The sequence below is a fragment of the Danio rerio genome, chromosome 20, assembly GCF_052040795.2.
Source record: "Danio rerio strain M-AB ecotype USA chromosome 20, GRCz13ab, whole genome shotgun sequence".
Taxonomy (NCBI): Eukaryota; Metazoa; Chordata; class Actinopteri; order Cypriniformes; family Danionidae; genus Danio; species Danio rerio.
In genome coordinates this window covers 53,576,362-53,593,322 of record NC_141040.1, presented here as the reverse complement: position 1 = coordinate 53,593,322, position 16,961 = coordinate 53,576,362, and the positions used below count along the sequence as shown (strand labels likewise).

At 36.7% G+C, this 16,961-nt stretch overlaps 1 protein-coding gene across 14 annotated transcripts in view; it reads left to right on the top strand.

Annotated features, from left to right (window-relative positions):
* The window catches only part of col12a1b (collagen, type XII, alpha 1b), a 243,441-nt gene that overhangs the window by 191,707 nt on the left and 34,773 nt on the right, over positions 1-16,961 (top strand). For all 14 annotated transcript variants that reach the window (XM_087298610.1, XM_087298613.1, XM_087298609.1 and 11 more), the window contains 5 exons: positions 6,851-7,009; positions 7,177-7,254; positions 13,703-13,789; positions 16,722-16,775; positions 16,847-16,942. In XM_087298610.1, the coding sequence (XP_087154736.1) occupies positions 6,851-7,009; positions 7,177-7,254; positions 13,703-13,789; positions 16,722-16,775; positions 16,847-16,942 (474 nt within the window). The remainder of the gene's footprint in view (positions 1-6,850; positions 7,010-7,176; positions 7,255-13,702; positions 13,790-16,721; positions 16,776-16,846; positions 16,943-16,961) is intronic.

Genomic DNA, 16,961 nt, shown 5'->3' with positions numbered 1-16,961 from the left:
TTGTAATATTTTAATCCTTTATATTTATATTCTATATCTATTCTTATTATATCCTATATATATATCCTTAATATTTAATTTTTTTCATATGTAAAGATATTTGCCTATTGCTCTCTTGTGCATATTAAGCAGTGTGTAAGCCAGGCGCAACTCTGCGCCGGAGTTTAGACCGGGTTTGTTTTGGTCTAATGAAAAATCTATTATAAATTCTCAAAATAGCAACGCGCCAGCGGTCCGCCTCAGAACACCTTCCTTTTTAGACCAGAACGCCTATGAGCGCACATATGAGCGCTAATGCATTTGCTATTTAAACAGCGTAGCGCAACGCCTCAAAACCACTCTTGCGCCAAGCTGAAACTAGCAAAAGACTATTGCGCCGCGCCTTGCGCCACATTTCGCCGGGTGTATGATAGGGCCCGTTATGTTCAGAAATGTGTTTTCTGTTAAACGGACATTAGTGGAAAAATATACAGGAGGGCTAAAATTCTGACTTCAGCTGTATATGAATAGATCTTTTGTTTTGATTCTATCAAGTTGTAAAATCCCAAAGAGATGAAGAACTTTTCATTTGTAAAGTGTTTAATTTACTGAATTGGCCAAAACAGATATGACTGCCAGATTATTTAATACATAAAGGATATTTTCCCCCAATATAATTTCTCTGCGTAGGTCTGCCTTCAGTAAAGCTGCAAGGGTGCACGAGCCATGTGCTGCTGCATCATATGACATTTTCTAATGAAAGCCAATGGAGTGGCAAAAGCGATCATCTTTGAGCCTGACGAATGGTTCATGCTTTAGATCTCGTCTTTTTGGAAGGAAGTCATGTCTGAATTTTTTAGCAATTAAATGTGTTTTTGCATGGTGCTGGCATGTCGTCTACTCGAGCAGATGGCTTTTTGCTCTTGATAAATAAACATGATTTAGACTTTCTCGCTTCAGCAAAAGGATTTTTTCGGTTGGCTCTGTATGTGATGAGAGTAATAGGACTTTAAACAGCAACACTGTAACTCGTATAGAAATAAATCACCCCAAGATGAACCTCTGTCATCAGATACTCAAAGCTGATGTTTTTGTCTGATCACTGCATGCGCTATAGGTGAATTGGATGAACTGAATTGGCCGTAGTGTATAAATGTGGGAATGAGAGAGTTTATGGGTGTTTTCCAGTACTTGGTTGCAGCTGGAAGGGCATCCATTGTGTAAACTATATGGCAAAATTAGCTGTTGGTTCATTCCGCAGTAGTGACTTCTGAAACAGAGACTAAGCCGAAGGAAAAGCTATGAAATTTATATTCATTCATTAATTTTCTTGTCGGCTTAGTCCGCTTTATTAATCCGGGGTCGCCACAGCGGAATGAACCGCCAACTTATCCAGCAAGTTTTTACGCAGTGGATGCCCATCCAGCTGCAACCCATCTCTGGGAAACATCCACACACACACTCTTACACTACGGACAATTTAGCCTACCCAATTCACCTGTACCACATCTTTGGACTGTGTGGGAAACCGGAGCACCTGGAGGAAACCCACGCGAACGCAAGGAGAACATGCAAACTCCACACAGAAACACCAACTGAGCCGAGGCTCAAACCAGCGATCTTCTTGCCGTGAGGCGACAGCACTACCTACAGCGCCACCGCTTCGCCCCATGAAATTCATATGAATATTCAATAATTGTGCATGATGTCAATTTGTAAATGAACCAAACCAAAACACATACTCACACAAAACTAAAGGGAAGAAAAAAAGAAAGAAAGAAATAAGGAGTGAGGGATCTCTTTACTTGTTTGCAAACATAGTGAGTCACAGAAAGGCAAAAATTATTATTAAAATAAATCAAAATGGTCTTTTGTAATGGAAACAGAGGTCAATAAAGACAGAAGGTTCATTTCTAAAAAAAAAAAAAAAAAAAACTGCAATACAATAGGCACTAAATGCAGGAGAAATGCTGAAACATAAGATTTCTCCATATATCTATCCTCTGTGGGTTTGGCTGAAACGGAGGACAGCTCTGTCTTTGAAAGATCTGTCCAGACGTGTGGCAGATTGAGTTGAAATAGAGAAGTGGTCTGTTTAAAAGATCGTGCTTCCCTCTGAATGGCCACAGGTGGCCAATAAAGCAGACGCTGGAGGACAGCTGCCAGTGATCAAACAAAACAAAACAAACAAACTCAAACCGTTATAATCGGTTCTGACAATGCTTTAAATGGAATAGCGGTGCAGCGGATTATAAACAACAGAGGTTGTGCAGAAATATCAGGTTTAGAATGCTATGCAAATACAATACAGAGTATGCAGTGCAAATGAGCAGTTTTTTTTTTTCAGGAGTGTGTACTTGAATATATTTTATGTGCTGTACTTTTACTGCAGTCACTATTTTATACATTTGTTTATTCTTGTCTACAGTTGAAGTCAGAATTATTAGCCCTCCAGAATTATTAGCCCCCACTGTATATCTTTTCCCCAATTTCTGTTTAACGGAGAGAAGATTTTTTTAGCACATTTCTAAACATAATAGTTTTAACTCATTTCTAATAACTGATTTATTTTATCTTTGCCATAATGACAGTTAACAATATTGACTAGATATTTTTCATGATACTAGTAGCTTAAAGTGACATATTGAGCTTAAAATGTTTTTTTTTTTTTAAATTAAAAAACTGCTTTTATTCTAGCCGAAATAAAACAAATAAGACTTTCTCCAGAAGAAAAAATATTATCAGACATACTGTGAAAATTTCCTTGCTCTGTTAAACATCGTTTGGGAAATAATTTAAAAAGAACAAACAAATTACAGGATATCTACTAATTCTGACTGTACATTGACTGTAAGTAGAATAATCAGTCCTGTGATTCCAGTCTATTAAAATCGCACCAAACAGATTGACTTCAAGACATAGACATAAAAATTACATTAGTGTGTAATGGTATCCCTTTTTTCATATGCAAAGTGCTTATGTCATTTCAGTTTACATTATACATTATGAAAAAGGCCGCATGCTATTCTGTACGAAATATAAATAATTGAGACCAGAAGACCTCCAGGCTAAACAGAAAACAATCGTGTGCCACAGGAACAGCTTTAGATAATACGTACCACATTGCTCAAGTTGTCTGGAGATGTCATGTTTGGTTTGATATTGACTAGATTAGATAGGAAGTTTGCAAAGAGGCACGAAAGAAAACCAGCTTAGGGCCTCAAAGAAAGATGGAGGTCTGGCTCCATAACAATCCTTCATCGTTCCAATGAATATCGAGTCTTTTTCACTTTGTTTAGCTCAACGGTAAGGTAAACATCTCAGCATGTTTACTGATACTCACCAGTGATCTGCTGTGGTCAAATCACGAGCGCATCCTTACTATCTACAGTAGCAACCGCAAAATTTCCAAGCCAAATTCTCAACCCACTGCTCTGAACTCCTCTAATAGCTAGAAATGTAATTACACTGCAGCTTTCGACTGGTGTTTAAGACTTGGCCGCCCGACGGTCCAAGGCATATGGAGGAACGACTTCATCATGCGCTGTGGTGAACTGGGAATATCAGTGTACATTGATTATGAATGAACGTTCAATACGAATAGAGCCAACCAGCAATTACAAGGCAAAACGCTTCACATGCAGCCTGAGCAACACAATTGGCATGATGGAGTTAAATGATTCCAGATCTACAGTTTTAAGCCCAGTAGTTCAAAACTTATGAGTACTTTTAAGTATTAAGTGCAGCTCGTGACTGTCAGGTGATCATGCAGTGGGATTTTTGATTGTTGTTGTTGGGTTTTGGTGTAAGAGCGCCGTTTTGTTTAGCAGAAGGCTTTTCATTTAATGGCCTAAAGTCGAGAAGGTCCAACTTTGTGACAAATTATGAAAAGTGTTGATGTAATGCTTATCAAAGCCTGCATTCATTTGATTAAAAAGTGGAGTAAAATAGAAATACTAAAGTTCATAGTTTTATATTTGAAACAGATGTCTTTTGTATTTGTGACCATGGGCCATACATGTCAAATTTTGTAAATTGAGATGTATACATTACCTAAAAGCTGAATAAATAGGTTTTCCATTGATGTTTGGGTTGTTAGGGTTGGATAATATTTACAACTGTTTAAAGATCTGGAATCTGAGGCTTCAGGAAAATCTAAATGTTGAGAAAATCACCTTTAAAGTAGTCCAAATTACATTCTTAGCCATCATGTTACTCATCGTTTTGATAATAAATTTACAAAATGTCTTTATGGAAGATCTTAGATGGTAAATATCTTTACCTAATTTTGATCCATACAATGAATTTTTGGCTAAATCTATCTAGGCTATTGTCTTTAGAACTTGAAAGAAATATCCATGTACTCATTCTCCAAATATTCTGTTTTGTAACTGTGTCTTATCTTATTGTAAGTTGTCCCTGTACTAGGCGCCTTGACGTTGCGCCTTGACATTTTTGAGCACTGGATAAAATTGTTCTGCTTAACTGAGCTAAATATTTGCACGTATTCACAGCCCATGTAACCCTGAGTATGATGTATAAATGCTGGGAATACCCCAGTATTCTTCAGAAGAGAGCAATAAACTATTGAATTCACATCTCAGTTTTTGTTGCCTTCCTGGAGCTCCAGCTTACTGAGGAAACACACAGACGGTCTGCAATTTAACCCAACAGAACTGCTTTAATCCTTTATGGCATAGATTCAACAAGGTACTGGAAATGTTCCTCAGAGATTTTGCTCCATATTGACATGATAGCATCACACAGTTGCTGCAGAATTGTCTGCTGCACATCCATTATGCAAATCTCCCGTTCCACCACATCCCAAAGGTGCTCTATTGGATTGAGCTCTGGTGACTGTGGGGCCATTTAAGTACAATGAACTCATTGTCATGTTCAAGAAACCAGTCTGAGATGATTTACACTTTATGACATGGTGTGTTATCCTGTTGCAAGTAGCTATCAGAAAATGAGTACACTGTGGTAATAAAGGGATGGACATGGTCAGCAACAATACTCAGGTAGGCTGTGGCGCTGACACGATGCTCAGTTGGTACTAATGGGCCCAAAGTGACACCAGCAACCTGAACCGTTGACACAAGGCAGGATGAATCCATGCTTTCATGGTGTTGATGCCAATTTCGCCGCAGAAATCGAGACTCATCAGACTAGGCAATGTTTTTCCAATCTTCTATTGTCCATGTTTTAATGAGCCTGTGCAAACTGTAGCCTCAGTTTCCTGTTCTTAGCTAAAGGGCGTGGCACCCGGTGTGGTCTTCAGCTGCTGTAGCCCATCCGCCTCAAGGTTGGACGTTTTGTGCTTGTATCCCAGTAGATCAGCAGTTTCTGAAACACTCAGACCAGCCCGTTTGGCACCAACAACCATGCCACGTTCATAGTCACTTAAATCCCCTTTGCTGATTAGAAAATTGCATTAATGAGCAGTTGGACGGGTGTACCTAATAAAGTGGCCGGTATGTCTTTTGTGATTCAGGGTCAAATTTTAAAAACATCTTCAGTTTTTTAATAGTTGGATGATAAGACAAAAAAACTGCCTTTCACAACTAGATTCTTAAAGTTTGAGAACAAATTTTGAGGCTGGCTTGTGAAAGCTTGATGGTAATAGTTTATTTAGTTTAAACAGTTTTAAAAAGTATGAAAAGATAGCTAGATAGATAGATAGATAGATAGATAGATAGATAGATAGATAGATAGATAGATAGATAGATAGATAGATAGATAGATAGATAGATAGATAGATAGATAGATAGATAGATAGATAGATAGATAGATAGATAGATAGATAGATAGATAGATAGATAGATGGAGGGATGGATGGATGGTGTGCTAGCATATTGACAGCTTAGACTGATGATGTATCAAAGCTTCTTGCCAGTAGGAACAGTTAAAAGCAACACCCATGTCTCTATCACACTGCAGCATGACGATATCAATCTGAACCTCTATAATGGCAGTCTATGGGACCGTTGCTAGGGTGCCGTATCTGGTTGTTAGGGGTGTGGCTAGAAAGTAAAAAGCTCATCAGTTTTTGGCAGTTAGGCAGTCTGAGTTGAATGAGCTCAGTTAGAAGCCTGTAGGACAGTCTGATGCAGAGTTATGAGGTCACAAAGTTTGGTCCAATGTTAAGTCAATGGGATTTTTCAGACGGTCCTGGGACGTTTTTCGGAAAACCAAAAGTCGGATCAGTCAGAAAAGATATAGCAGCTCGAGTCAGACCCGTTTGGAGGTCTGGTGTGAGTTTGGTGGTCATAGCTTGAAAGCTCTAGGAGGAGATAGAGTTTAATTTTTAGTCTCAGAAGAAAAATAGGATAACAATAGTCTGGCTTGCTACACAAGCCAGCCTAATAAAGCTGACGGTAAGCGTGTTTGTGGTAAAAAAGTACAAAATCACAGAGTTTATATAAATATTGAGATGTAACTGTTTAGTGTATTTGTCCTTCAATCAAAGGGAAAACGCCTGATGGTCTGATAATCCCTCCATCCTTGTATTTTAGCATTAATATGAGATGATGTATTTGTTTGCACTCCTATTAGCTGTTGTTAATCTTTTCCAAACGTTTTTGTAAGAGTATTTTACAATGGTCTCTGTGTTAGCATCGCCTCGAGCATGTCAAGATGAATTTGATGGTGAAGGAAGCGAGATTTTATGTGTGCTCCAGGCCAGAACACTCCCTTTGAACCGAGAGACTACTAGAAATCCCTAATTAGGGTCTGAAGTTAAAAACAATGATAGAAAAATGCCAAAGAGAGACTCGTTTAATGCTTTGCATTGCTTAAGATGAACACATCCACTTGCTTTAAAATGACCCCCGAGTCCACTTGAACATTTACAATCTTTTTTTAATTCCAGCTCCACATCCTGGTGTCCTCCAAGAGCGTCAAGTTGAACGTGGACTGCCACGAGGTAGCCGAGAAGGAGATTAAACCAGCAGGAAACACATCGACGGATGGATTTCAAGTGCTTGGAAAAATGTCCAAATCTATCGGCTCCAAAGGAGAATCAGCAACAGTGAGTTTGCACTTTTTGTGTACAAAAAAAAAAAAACATTTATGCATTTGAACACTCTCGCTTTTTCAAGCCTGGATCCTTTTAATAGATCATCTGAGGCCCATATTAGAAAATGCAGGCTTTTATCAAAGACACGTGTAACATCCGCTTTCTTTCTGGTTGGCCAGTTTCAGCTCCAGATGTTTGACATTGTGTGCAGTCTCGGCTGGACCAGCAGGGACAGATGTTGTGACCTTCCTTCAATGGTAAGAGAAGACTTTAAGAAAGCCTCTAGGGATCATACACCAGCTGTGTGTAAGTTACAACTTAGCCTAGTTTTGACCTAAAGGACTGTTGAGTTACAACTTGCGTAGCGCTGAATGTATTTGCATTGCACATTCAGTTGAAGTCAGAATTATTAGCCCCCCTTTGAATCTGTTTTTCTTTTTTAAATATTTGCCAAATGATGTTTAACAGAGCAAGGAAATTTCCACAGTATGTCTAATAATATTTTTTCTTCTGGAGAAAGTCTTATTTGTTTTATTTCGGCTAGAATAAAAGCAGTTTTTATTTTTTTTGAAAACCATTTTAAGGATAATATTATTAGCCTCTTTAAGCTATATATTTTTTCCAAAAGTCTACAGAACAAACCACTGTTATACAACTTGCCTAATTACCCTAACCTTAACCTAATTAACCTAGTTAAGCCTTTAAATGTCACTTTAAGCCGTATAGAAGTGTCTTGAAAAATATCTAGTCTAATATTATTTACTGTCATCATGGCAAAGATAAAATAAGTCAATTATTAGAAATGAGTTATTAAAACTATTATGATTAGAAATGTGCTGAAAAAAAATTTCTCTCCGTTAAACAGAAACCAGGGGAAAGAAAAAAAACAGGGGGCTAATAATTCTGACTTCAACTGTATGTATAAGCTCTGGGGGGTGTTTTAACAGCACCATGCTCAGCTAGAAATGACAAACCTTTTATGCCCTTTGGCAGTTAGTTTGCATGTTTGTTCAAATTACTTATATTAAATAAGCTGAAACAACATAATTCTTGAGTTTTTTTAGCCTAGTTGTTTTATGTTTAATCCACTTAAATTTGTAAAAACTATTGGGTTAACTTAATTCCTTAATTTTGTCCCAAGTTAAATCAAGTATTGGAACCCAGCATTTTTTACAGTGTGGGGATGCACGATCGTTAGCCATATTGATATCGGCCGATAATTGTCATTTTTATCGGTATCCGTCTGATCATATCCTAATACAGTTCAGAGACAAGTTTATTTATATAGCACATTTCCTACACAATGCTAATTCAAAGTGCTTCACGTTAACAAGAATAAAAGGGCCATGAAATACAAAAAGTATTACAAAAATTAAAATGATTAAAAACAGGTTAAAAATTTGTTCAAATCTTTCTGAAGTTGTTCAGTTGTTCACTGGATGTTTGCTTTTTTTGCAATCATGCAGAAAAAAATGAATAAGTAATATTTATATTTATTGGCAGATATATCGGCTATTGGCCTCCAAATCTAAATACTTATCAATTATTGGTATCAAGAAAAAAATCCAAAATGGTGACAGTAGTTATAGGGATGCACGATATATTGTTAGTCAAATCGGTATCGGCCAATAATTTTTAATGTTATTGGTTTCGGTCTGATGATAACAAATTTAGGTCGATATCTTTAAGCCAATAAATTATGTAATATTTTCGCTGGTTGATCCACTTAACATCCTTATTGCCTGCCACTTATTTTCATTTATTTATTTATTTATTTATTTATTTTTTACTATTTTACTGCTATAGATATTGCCTTACAAATCTAAATACATATTGGTTATCAGTATTCGGAAAATTCCATATTGGTGCATCCATAAATTAATTATTAAAACTAGTATTTAAACATCATGTTTAGAAGAAGTCAACTTGCATTTAAGGCATTTTAAAACTTTCTAATGTGTTTTAAAACAGCACCGTTAAAGTTACTATGTAAACTACAAAAACATGATTTTGTTGAAGCGGTGATAATGTGCTCATCATTTTAAAATATTGAAGAGCTTTTATCCATTATTAAGTATAACGGCCGATATTTGTAATGTTATTGGAATTGGTCTGACAACAAAATTAGGTTGATAATTTTAAGCCAATAAATGACATATTATTTTTGCTGGTTGATCTCCTTGGTGCCTGCCACTTTTTAAAATAAATTTACTGATCTGTTGATTTTGGACAATGTTTAGTGACTTTATTTTTTGCATATCGCTTTTGTCAGGCAGTAGATATTATTTATATAAAAGCAAGTTGGCCATAGAAAAGAATGATAATCGATCAAAGTTCAGAGATCAAGGAAAAGCAGGTTTATTTATATAGCACAGTTCAAACATAAAATAAAAAAAAATAAAACTTTAAATAAATTTGAATAAGTAATATTTATATTTATCAGCATATCCATATCTATATCTATATATATATATACACACACACACACACACACACACACACACACACACACACATATATATATATATATATATATATATATATATATATATACACACATATACACACATATATACACACACACACACACACACACACACATATATATATGCTATTGGCCTTCAAATCTAAATAGTTGTTGGTTATCAGTATCAGGAAAAACTCAATATTGGTGCATCCCTACATTAATTTTTAAACTAGTATTTAAAAACTTTGTTTAGAAGAAGTAAACCTACATTTTAAGGCATTTTAAAACAACTTTGAAGGTCATTATGTGACTGCACATTACTTTCACATTGCTTACAAGTTACGACCTATAAACTACATTCTGCATTAAGTTATTTTAAAGGTAACTAGTACATTTATAAATGTTTTGTAATCGGAAATGGCTAATGAATTTCACAAAGAATCAAAAGTGAATGTTTTAACAGTTGTTAGTTCTGGCTTTTTGTTCCAATTAAAAAAAAAACACACTAAAACAGGGTTAGACAAAGGTGAAAAAACATCAGTGCTGGGTTAAATTTCAGGTACGGGTGACCCCTGAACCGCACTGTTTACATCCCGCATGCCTTTGATCACTGTGGCTTTGAGCAAAGCTTGTAACCCCAGACTGCTCCAGAGGCTATCAAAATTAAAAACAAATGACGAGTAATTTGATTATCACGCGCATATCCCTTACATCAACTCATTAGAGCTCTTAATATTCCATATGTTTCTGATGCATCCCTGTTGACCAGATTGAAACATGACATGATCTTCTCACTATAATTAGAGCTTTTCCTTCCTTTGATCTGTCATTGTGTAAGCCCCTCCATGACATTTTGGTTTGTCAACAGCTGACGGGGTTTAAAGGACGTATTTCACTGTCACTCATCTGTGGTTTTTGGTTTTGGAGTGAGAACGAGTTGAACTTGAGCTGTCTCAATGCAAACCGTGGAACCAGCTGAGTCTGAACTCTTTATTATTCTTTTAGTCCTCCATCAGCAAATTATGAAATGCTTTGAATGTGCCTATGGTATTTCTGACAGTCAAAACACAAGAGGATTTAATCAGGAGTGTTTAGCTGTGTGGTCTATCCACACACCAAAGCCAGCGGAGGGCATCAGTTTAATTTAACATTCATATGGAGAAAATGCAGTGTTCCTAAATCTTCACCAACGCATCCCTGCTGTGTCATTTGCTTTCAGCAGACTTTTAACCAAGTGATTTAAACACTGCCTGACAAAAGTCCAAGTTTAAGGAACAACAAATAATAACTTGTCTTCTAGTTGATTATTTGGTATGAGAAGTAGCTTATATGAAAGGCAAAGGTCTCTAGATTACAGAATAAAATATGATCATGTCTTGATTTTTAATGATTTAATTAGGACAGTAAGGCCTGACAGAAATAATGTCCAGTATAGAATATAAATTCATGCTGCAGTGGAGACAGAATGAAAATTGTGTCTGACTCCATCATGAGCTTGGAGGACTGCATCCATACATCTCTGCAATGACTCAAATCACTGATTAATAAAGTCATCTGGAATGCCAAAGAAAGTGTTCTTGCAGGACTCCCAGAGTTCATCAAGATTCTTTGGATTCATCTTCAATGCCTCCTTCTTCATCTTACTTCAGACATGCTTAATAATGTTCATGTCTGGTGACTGGGCTGGCCAATCCTGGAGCACCTTGACCTTCTTTGCTTTCAGGATCTTTAATGTGGAGGCTGAAGTATGAGAAGGAGCGCTATCCTGCTGAAGAATTTACCCTCTCCTGTGGTTTGTAATATAATGGGCAGCACAAATGCCTTGACACATCAAGCTGTTGATGTTGCCATCCACTCTGCAGATCTCTCAACGCCCCCATACTGAATGCAACCCCAAACCATGTATTCTCCTTCACCAAACTTGACTGATTTCTCTAAGAATCTTTGGTTCATGCGAGTTCCAGTAGGTATTCTGCAGTGTTTGTGAGGATTGGGATGCAGTTCAACAGATGATTCATCAGAAAAATCCACCTTCTGCCACTTTTCCAAATGATCCACTAAAAGTCAAGTTATTATTTGTTGGCTTTTGTCAGAAAGTGTATGTACATTTTACAGGGGCAATCAAGTTTACAGAGTTATCTCGCTCAAAGCTACTACACAATGACATCTGGATACATTTAGCAGAATATTAAAATTTAAATCCTTCAATTGAACCAAAGATCTGGTTTAATTTAACATAATTTCTTTGCAATTTTTTAAAAGATGTACCAGTGATGTGCCAGAGTCAAAACTGATTCTTTCATTTTGATTTATAAGCTATAATAATAAAGCTTTAATGATCTTTTCTTTAAAGCATATGTGCTCTCAAATCTGTAAAGCTTTGTGGTAATAAAGCATTTGTTAACATACAGGGTCACTATATGCTCAAAAATTAAAATGTATAAAGGGCATCCGCAGCTGAAAACATATGCTGGAATAGCTGGCGATTGATTCCACTGTGGCGACCCCTGATATATAAGGGACTAAGCTGAAAGTAAATTAATGAATGCTTAACAAATAAAGAGTTTAGATGCAAAAACCTCTAAATTTTCATCGAATATTAAAAATGTTCTCAGCCTGCATTGTTTATGTTGAAATATTTCACTTTAAAGACCAGCAAAACGACTTATTCTTTGCTGTAAAAGTGATGCTACTGAACATACACACAAGAGCCTGAAAAATTGCTCATTTTTAAAGAAAATTTCAGACGGCATTTAGAGGTTTTCGCATCTAAACTCTTCAAATATTCCACCGTTTCATCTCACAATAACCAATCAAATCGCTATGCTAATATTGAGCTTGGTGTTTCGACAAATATGGTATTTGGTATTGATATTTCCCAAAAAAGTTTAGTTTTTTCTCATGTAATTTGAATATTATTACAGAGAGACTATTTACTGTAACTTACTTTCAATCATTTTTGTTTCCGAAAGTAATGCAAGCACTGGATCACTCTCTGTGGCAGAAATCGATTAAATAACATTAACTGTTAAATAACAGAAATCGCATAAATAACTACATTTATAAAAATGATTTGAACAGTTATTGTCCAAAGCAAAACATCTCTACATATTGCACAAAGGGAATGAATTGTAGAGTTCAGTGTGGCTAATGTCTCTACAAAATTGAATCACTGATTTAAATGGAGCATTTCAATATGAGTAATAGTGTAAAATCAAATTAGATATTTATTATAGGTTTTCTTTAAGTCAAAACCGACTGCCCAACTTTATTTCATCTTATTAAGTCAATCCTACAAGGTAGCACGGTGGCTGAGTGGTTAGCACTGTTGCCTCAACGCAAGAAGCTCACTGGTTCGAGCCCCGCTTGGGTCAGTAGGCATTTCTGTGTGAAACCGTTCGATCCTTTTTGGCATGGGTTTCCTCAAGGTGCTCGGGTGTACCCCACAGTTCAAACGCATGCGCTATCCGCTTGTTAAGGGGTGACGTGTTGGTGACGTATGTAATACTGTTTTCGGGTCCACTCATTTGAGTTGAGAAATCATTTGTTTATGATCACTTTTTATTCATATCACACATTAAAGTTAATTTTAAATAAAGTCATAGTGTACACAACAATCTCTTGGCTTGCTGCATCACAAATACCAAAATTTTAACAATTTATAAAAAAACGAATCACTTTCTGGCCATTGGATATTAGGCATGGACATATATATTGCGATCGTGATTTTCGAATGTATTAAATCACGTTGTAAACGTTTGTTATTACCATTTCACGAGTCTCCCCATTCAGTTAAATAGAGCGCTTGGACCCGGAAGCCGCTTCGCGTGATGTCACACTTAACAAGCGGATAAGTGAATTGAATGCGCTAAATTGGCTGTAGTGTATGTGTGTGGATGCGGGTGTAAATGGGTGTTTACCAGTGCTGGGTTGTGGCTGGAAGGGCATCTGCTCTGTAAAACTAATTCTGGAATAGTTGGCGGTTCATTCCGCTATGGCGACCCCAGATAAATAAAGAGACTAAGCTGAAGGAAAATATAATGATATAGAACCTCTACATTTTTGGTTTATTTGCAGCTAAAGATATCAGTCTGGTTATGTAATTGACTTCCTTTCGATTAACTGTACCTGCTGTAAAGAATTTTTTTTTTTTCTTCGGGATTATAAGTTCACAGTTAATTTATGGTTGCCATTTGTTCTCATGTTTTGTTGTTGTTGTTTTTCTTGATGTTATTCAGAGAGATGAATCCAAGTGTCCAGCTCTTCCCAACGCATGTACATGCACGTCAGACAGTTCTGGACCCCCGGGCCCACAGGGGCCAGTGGTAAGTCAAATAAAGGAGGAATCTTTCTTATGGACCCTTTCACAAGACTGCTACGTATATTGAGATTTTAAAAAAACTTATGAACATATATATGCGTTTACCTATGTATTATATGATCTTTGCAGAAAATTACAAAAAAATAAGATAAAATAAATAATATAATAATAATAATAATAATAATAATAATAATAATAACAATAATAATAGATATTCAAGGTGTTTCCAATGCAGTGTTTTTAGGGCTTTGGTGTTGTTCTCTTCTCTGGGTGCCATCGTCAGTCTCACACAATTTTTCTTTTATTTTCTTTTCTTTTTATTTTCTATTTAATTTTTAGTTTTTCTTTTATTATTTCAGCAAATAGGATTGCAAAAAGAATGATTTGTTGTACTCTCCAATTTACTGCAAGTTTATCCAGCCATGACGCTTTCCGCTACTGAGAAACCTAGAAATGTAAAAAGAGCCCATAGAGTTCATAATATTATTGAATCATTATTGTGTGTAATGAGTTACTACTATCAGCTTTTGTGATTAAATTATTTTTGTTGATTTTCAGGTAATTTAATAACAGTTAATTACTGTATAATTTATTAGTTTAATCCTGATATTCTGTATGAATCAACCTAGAGAAGCAGAGTAATTGTGTTTTTGTTATACAAATATATTTAGCAAATATATATGCACAGCTTTAAATGTACCGATCGCCTTGGTGATTTGTTTTGCCCTGTTTGAATCTGTAGGAATTGCCTGTCTGAATGCTGTTCCAGTTTCTGTTATTGATTCCATGATGTCACTGTGAATAAAATGATATGCTCAAATATTACCTCTAAAATTGCTTACTGTCATAGCAGATGGCAGCTTTTTTCCACCACTCTCTTGGTGGCGATGATGGTGCGCGACGTATCTGAAGAGAGGTGCGGGCGTGTGCGCGCGACGGATCTGAAGAGCGGTGGAGGCGTGTGTGCGCAATGTATCTGAAGAGCGGTGAGGGCGTGTGCACGAGATTTATCCGAAGAGCGGCAGGGCGTGTGCGTGTGATGTACCTGATTGGGTGGGGGGGTGGGGGGGATGAGATGTGCCCAACGTACCTGAAGAGCTGGGAGGGATGCGGTGGAGAGGGGTGTGTGACGTATTTAAGGACCGGGTGGGAGACACACGAATTACGGAAGATTATCATTCGTTTACGCCCACCTGGGAGTCTCTATGCTTTTGCGGTAGACTCCCGAAACTATTGGGAGACTTGGGATGTCTGGGATTACATTAACGTTACTAGCCATTTTGCAAGCTAATGTGGCGCGTGCCTGACTGGAGTAGTGTTTGGAGGTGGGTGGGTGTGGTGATATGTGAACAGGTTATTGAGATTGGCTGTTTTGTTTTGGGGTCCAGGGTTGCTGGGGCAATGGGGGCGGAGCCAGCACGAGCAGGCTGACACAGAAGGCAGCAAGATTGCTAATGAGTGCATCATGCTTTAATAAAGGGATATTCTGAGTTCAAAACAGCGATGTTCTACTGTTTAACATGACAGCGGGGAAGGTAACATGTTGTCTGCCATGTCATTTGGGATCCCATGTTGAGGGTTGCTGCACTGAAAACATTATATTTTGTACTTATTCTTTTTTATCTTTTTAGATGTTAGTCTGAATCGAATCGTTCAGTTTGTAATGCGTACTGAACATTAATTTGAATACGCGTATCGCTACACCCTTAATACATGTAAACATATATAAATATCAGGGTATGTTGTTTGTTAACTGAAAAAAAAATGTTATGTTGATTATTAAAGTATTACATTTTTTTTTTTTATATAAAACTTAAAGGCCAGATTTGGGCCAATAAATTGACGAGTTTAATTTATTTTGTGTGGTAATTTAATTACAGTGACTTATAATGTACTTCCCTTAAATACTATAAATGTTCTGTTTAAATCAGTCGGCAAGGCAGTGGTGCAGTAGGTAGTGCTGTCGCCTCACAGCAAGAAGGTTGATGGGTCGCTGGTTCGAACCTCGGCTCAGTTTGCGTTTCTGTGTGGAGTTTGCATGTTCTCCCAGCCTTCGTGTGGGTTTCCTCCGGGTGCTCTGGTTTCTCCCACAGTCCAAAAACATGCGGTACAGGTGAATTGGGTAGGCTAAATTGTCTGTAGTGTTTGAGTGTGTGTGTGGATGTTTGCCAGAGATGGGTTGCGGCTGGAAGGGCTCCGCTGCGTAAAAACTTGCTGGATAAGTTGGTGGTACATTCCACTGTGGCGATCCTGGATTAATAAAAGGACTAAGCCGACAAGAAAATGAATGAATGTTTAAATCAGTTCAGGGAAGCAGAATAATTGTGTTTTTGTTATACAAATATGTTTAGCAAAATAATTGTATTTTCAACTCATTTTCAAAGAAATTGGTCAGTGATAATATATGAAATGCTTTGTCAATGCTTTAAAAAGTTTAGTGATTTATACATAATATTTAACTTTTTTTCTGAGTATATTGTTTGCTAACTAAAAAAATCATTTTAAAAAGTGTTACAATTTTAAATAAAACTTAAAGGCCAGATTTGGCACAATAATATACAAGTTAAAGAGCTTACTTTATATTGTGTTGAGATTTATAGGGATTTTAATTCAGTAATACGTTTAACTATAAGATATTATAATTAGAAAAGTAGTTTTAATAACATTTTAATGATTTAATTAGTAATTAATTACTTTTATTTAAAGTAAATCACCCAATTTATGGTTTGCAGGTACCTCGAATGCCACTGTAAATTAAATTTTAATTAATTGTTAACATATTTACTCTAGAATCCATTTTCTTTGTTAAACGTAGTCATTTTGTGGCTCTTCAGTAATGCTTTTTATATATCAATCACACATTTGAATTCATAGTAAACATGTTCACATTATATTCTGGATATATCGATTGACCTCTGTAATTTCTTTTTTCCCAGGGTGCACCTGGAAGCAAAGGACCACGAGGAGAGAGAGGAGAGCCCGGTCAAGTTGTAAGTATTTTGCATTACATTTTATTCATCAAGTGCATGTACAAGTACACTGATCCTGCTTGTTCCTGCAGGGTCCGGTCGGCACACGTGGAGAGATGGGAATGCCGGGTCCGATGGGCCCTCCAGGACCACAGGGCCCAAGTGGACGCTCTATCCCTGGTGAAGCTGTAAGTCCTTCTCATTTTT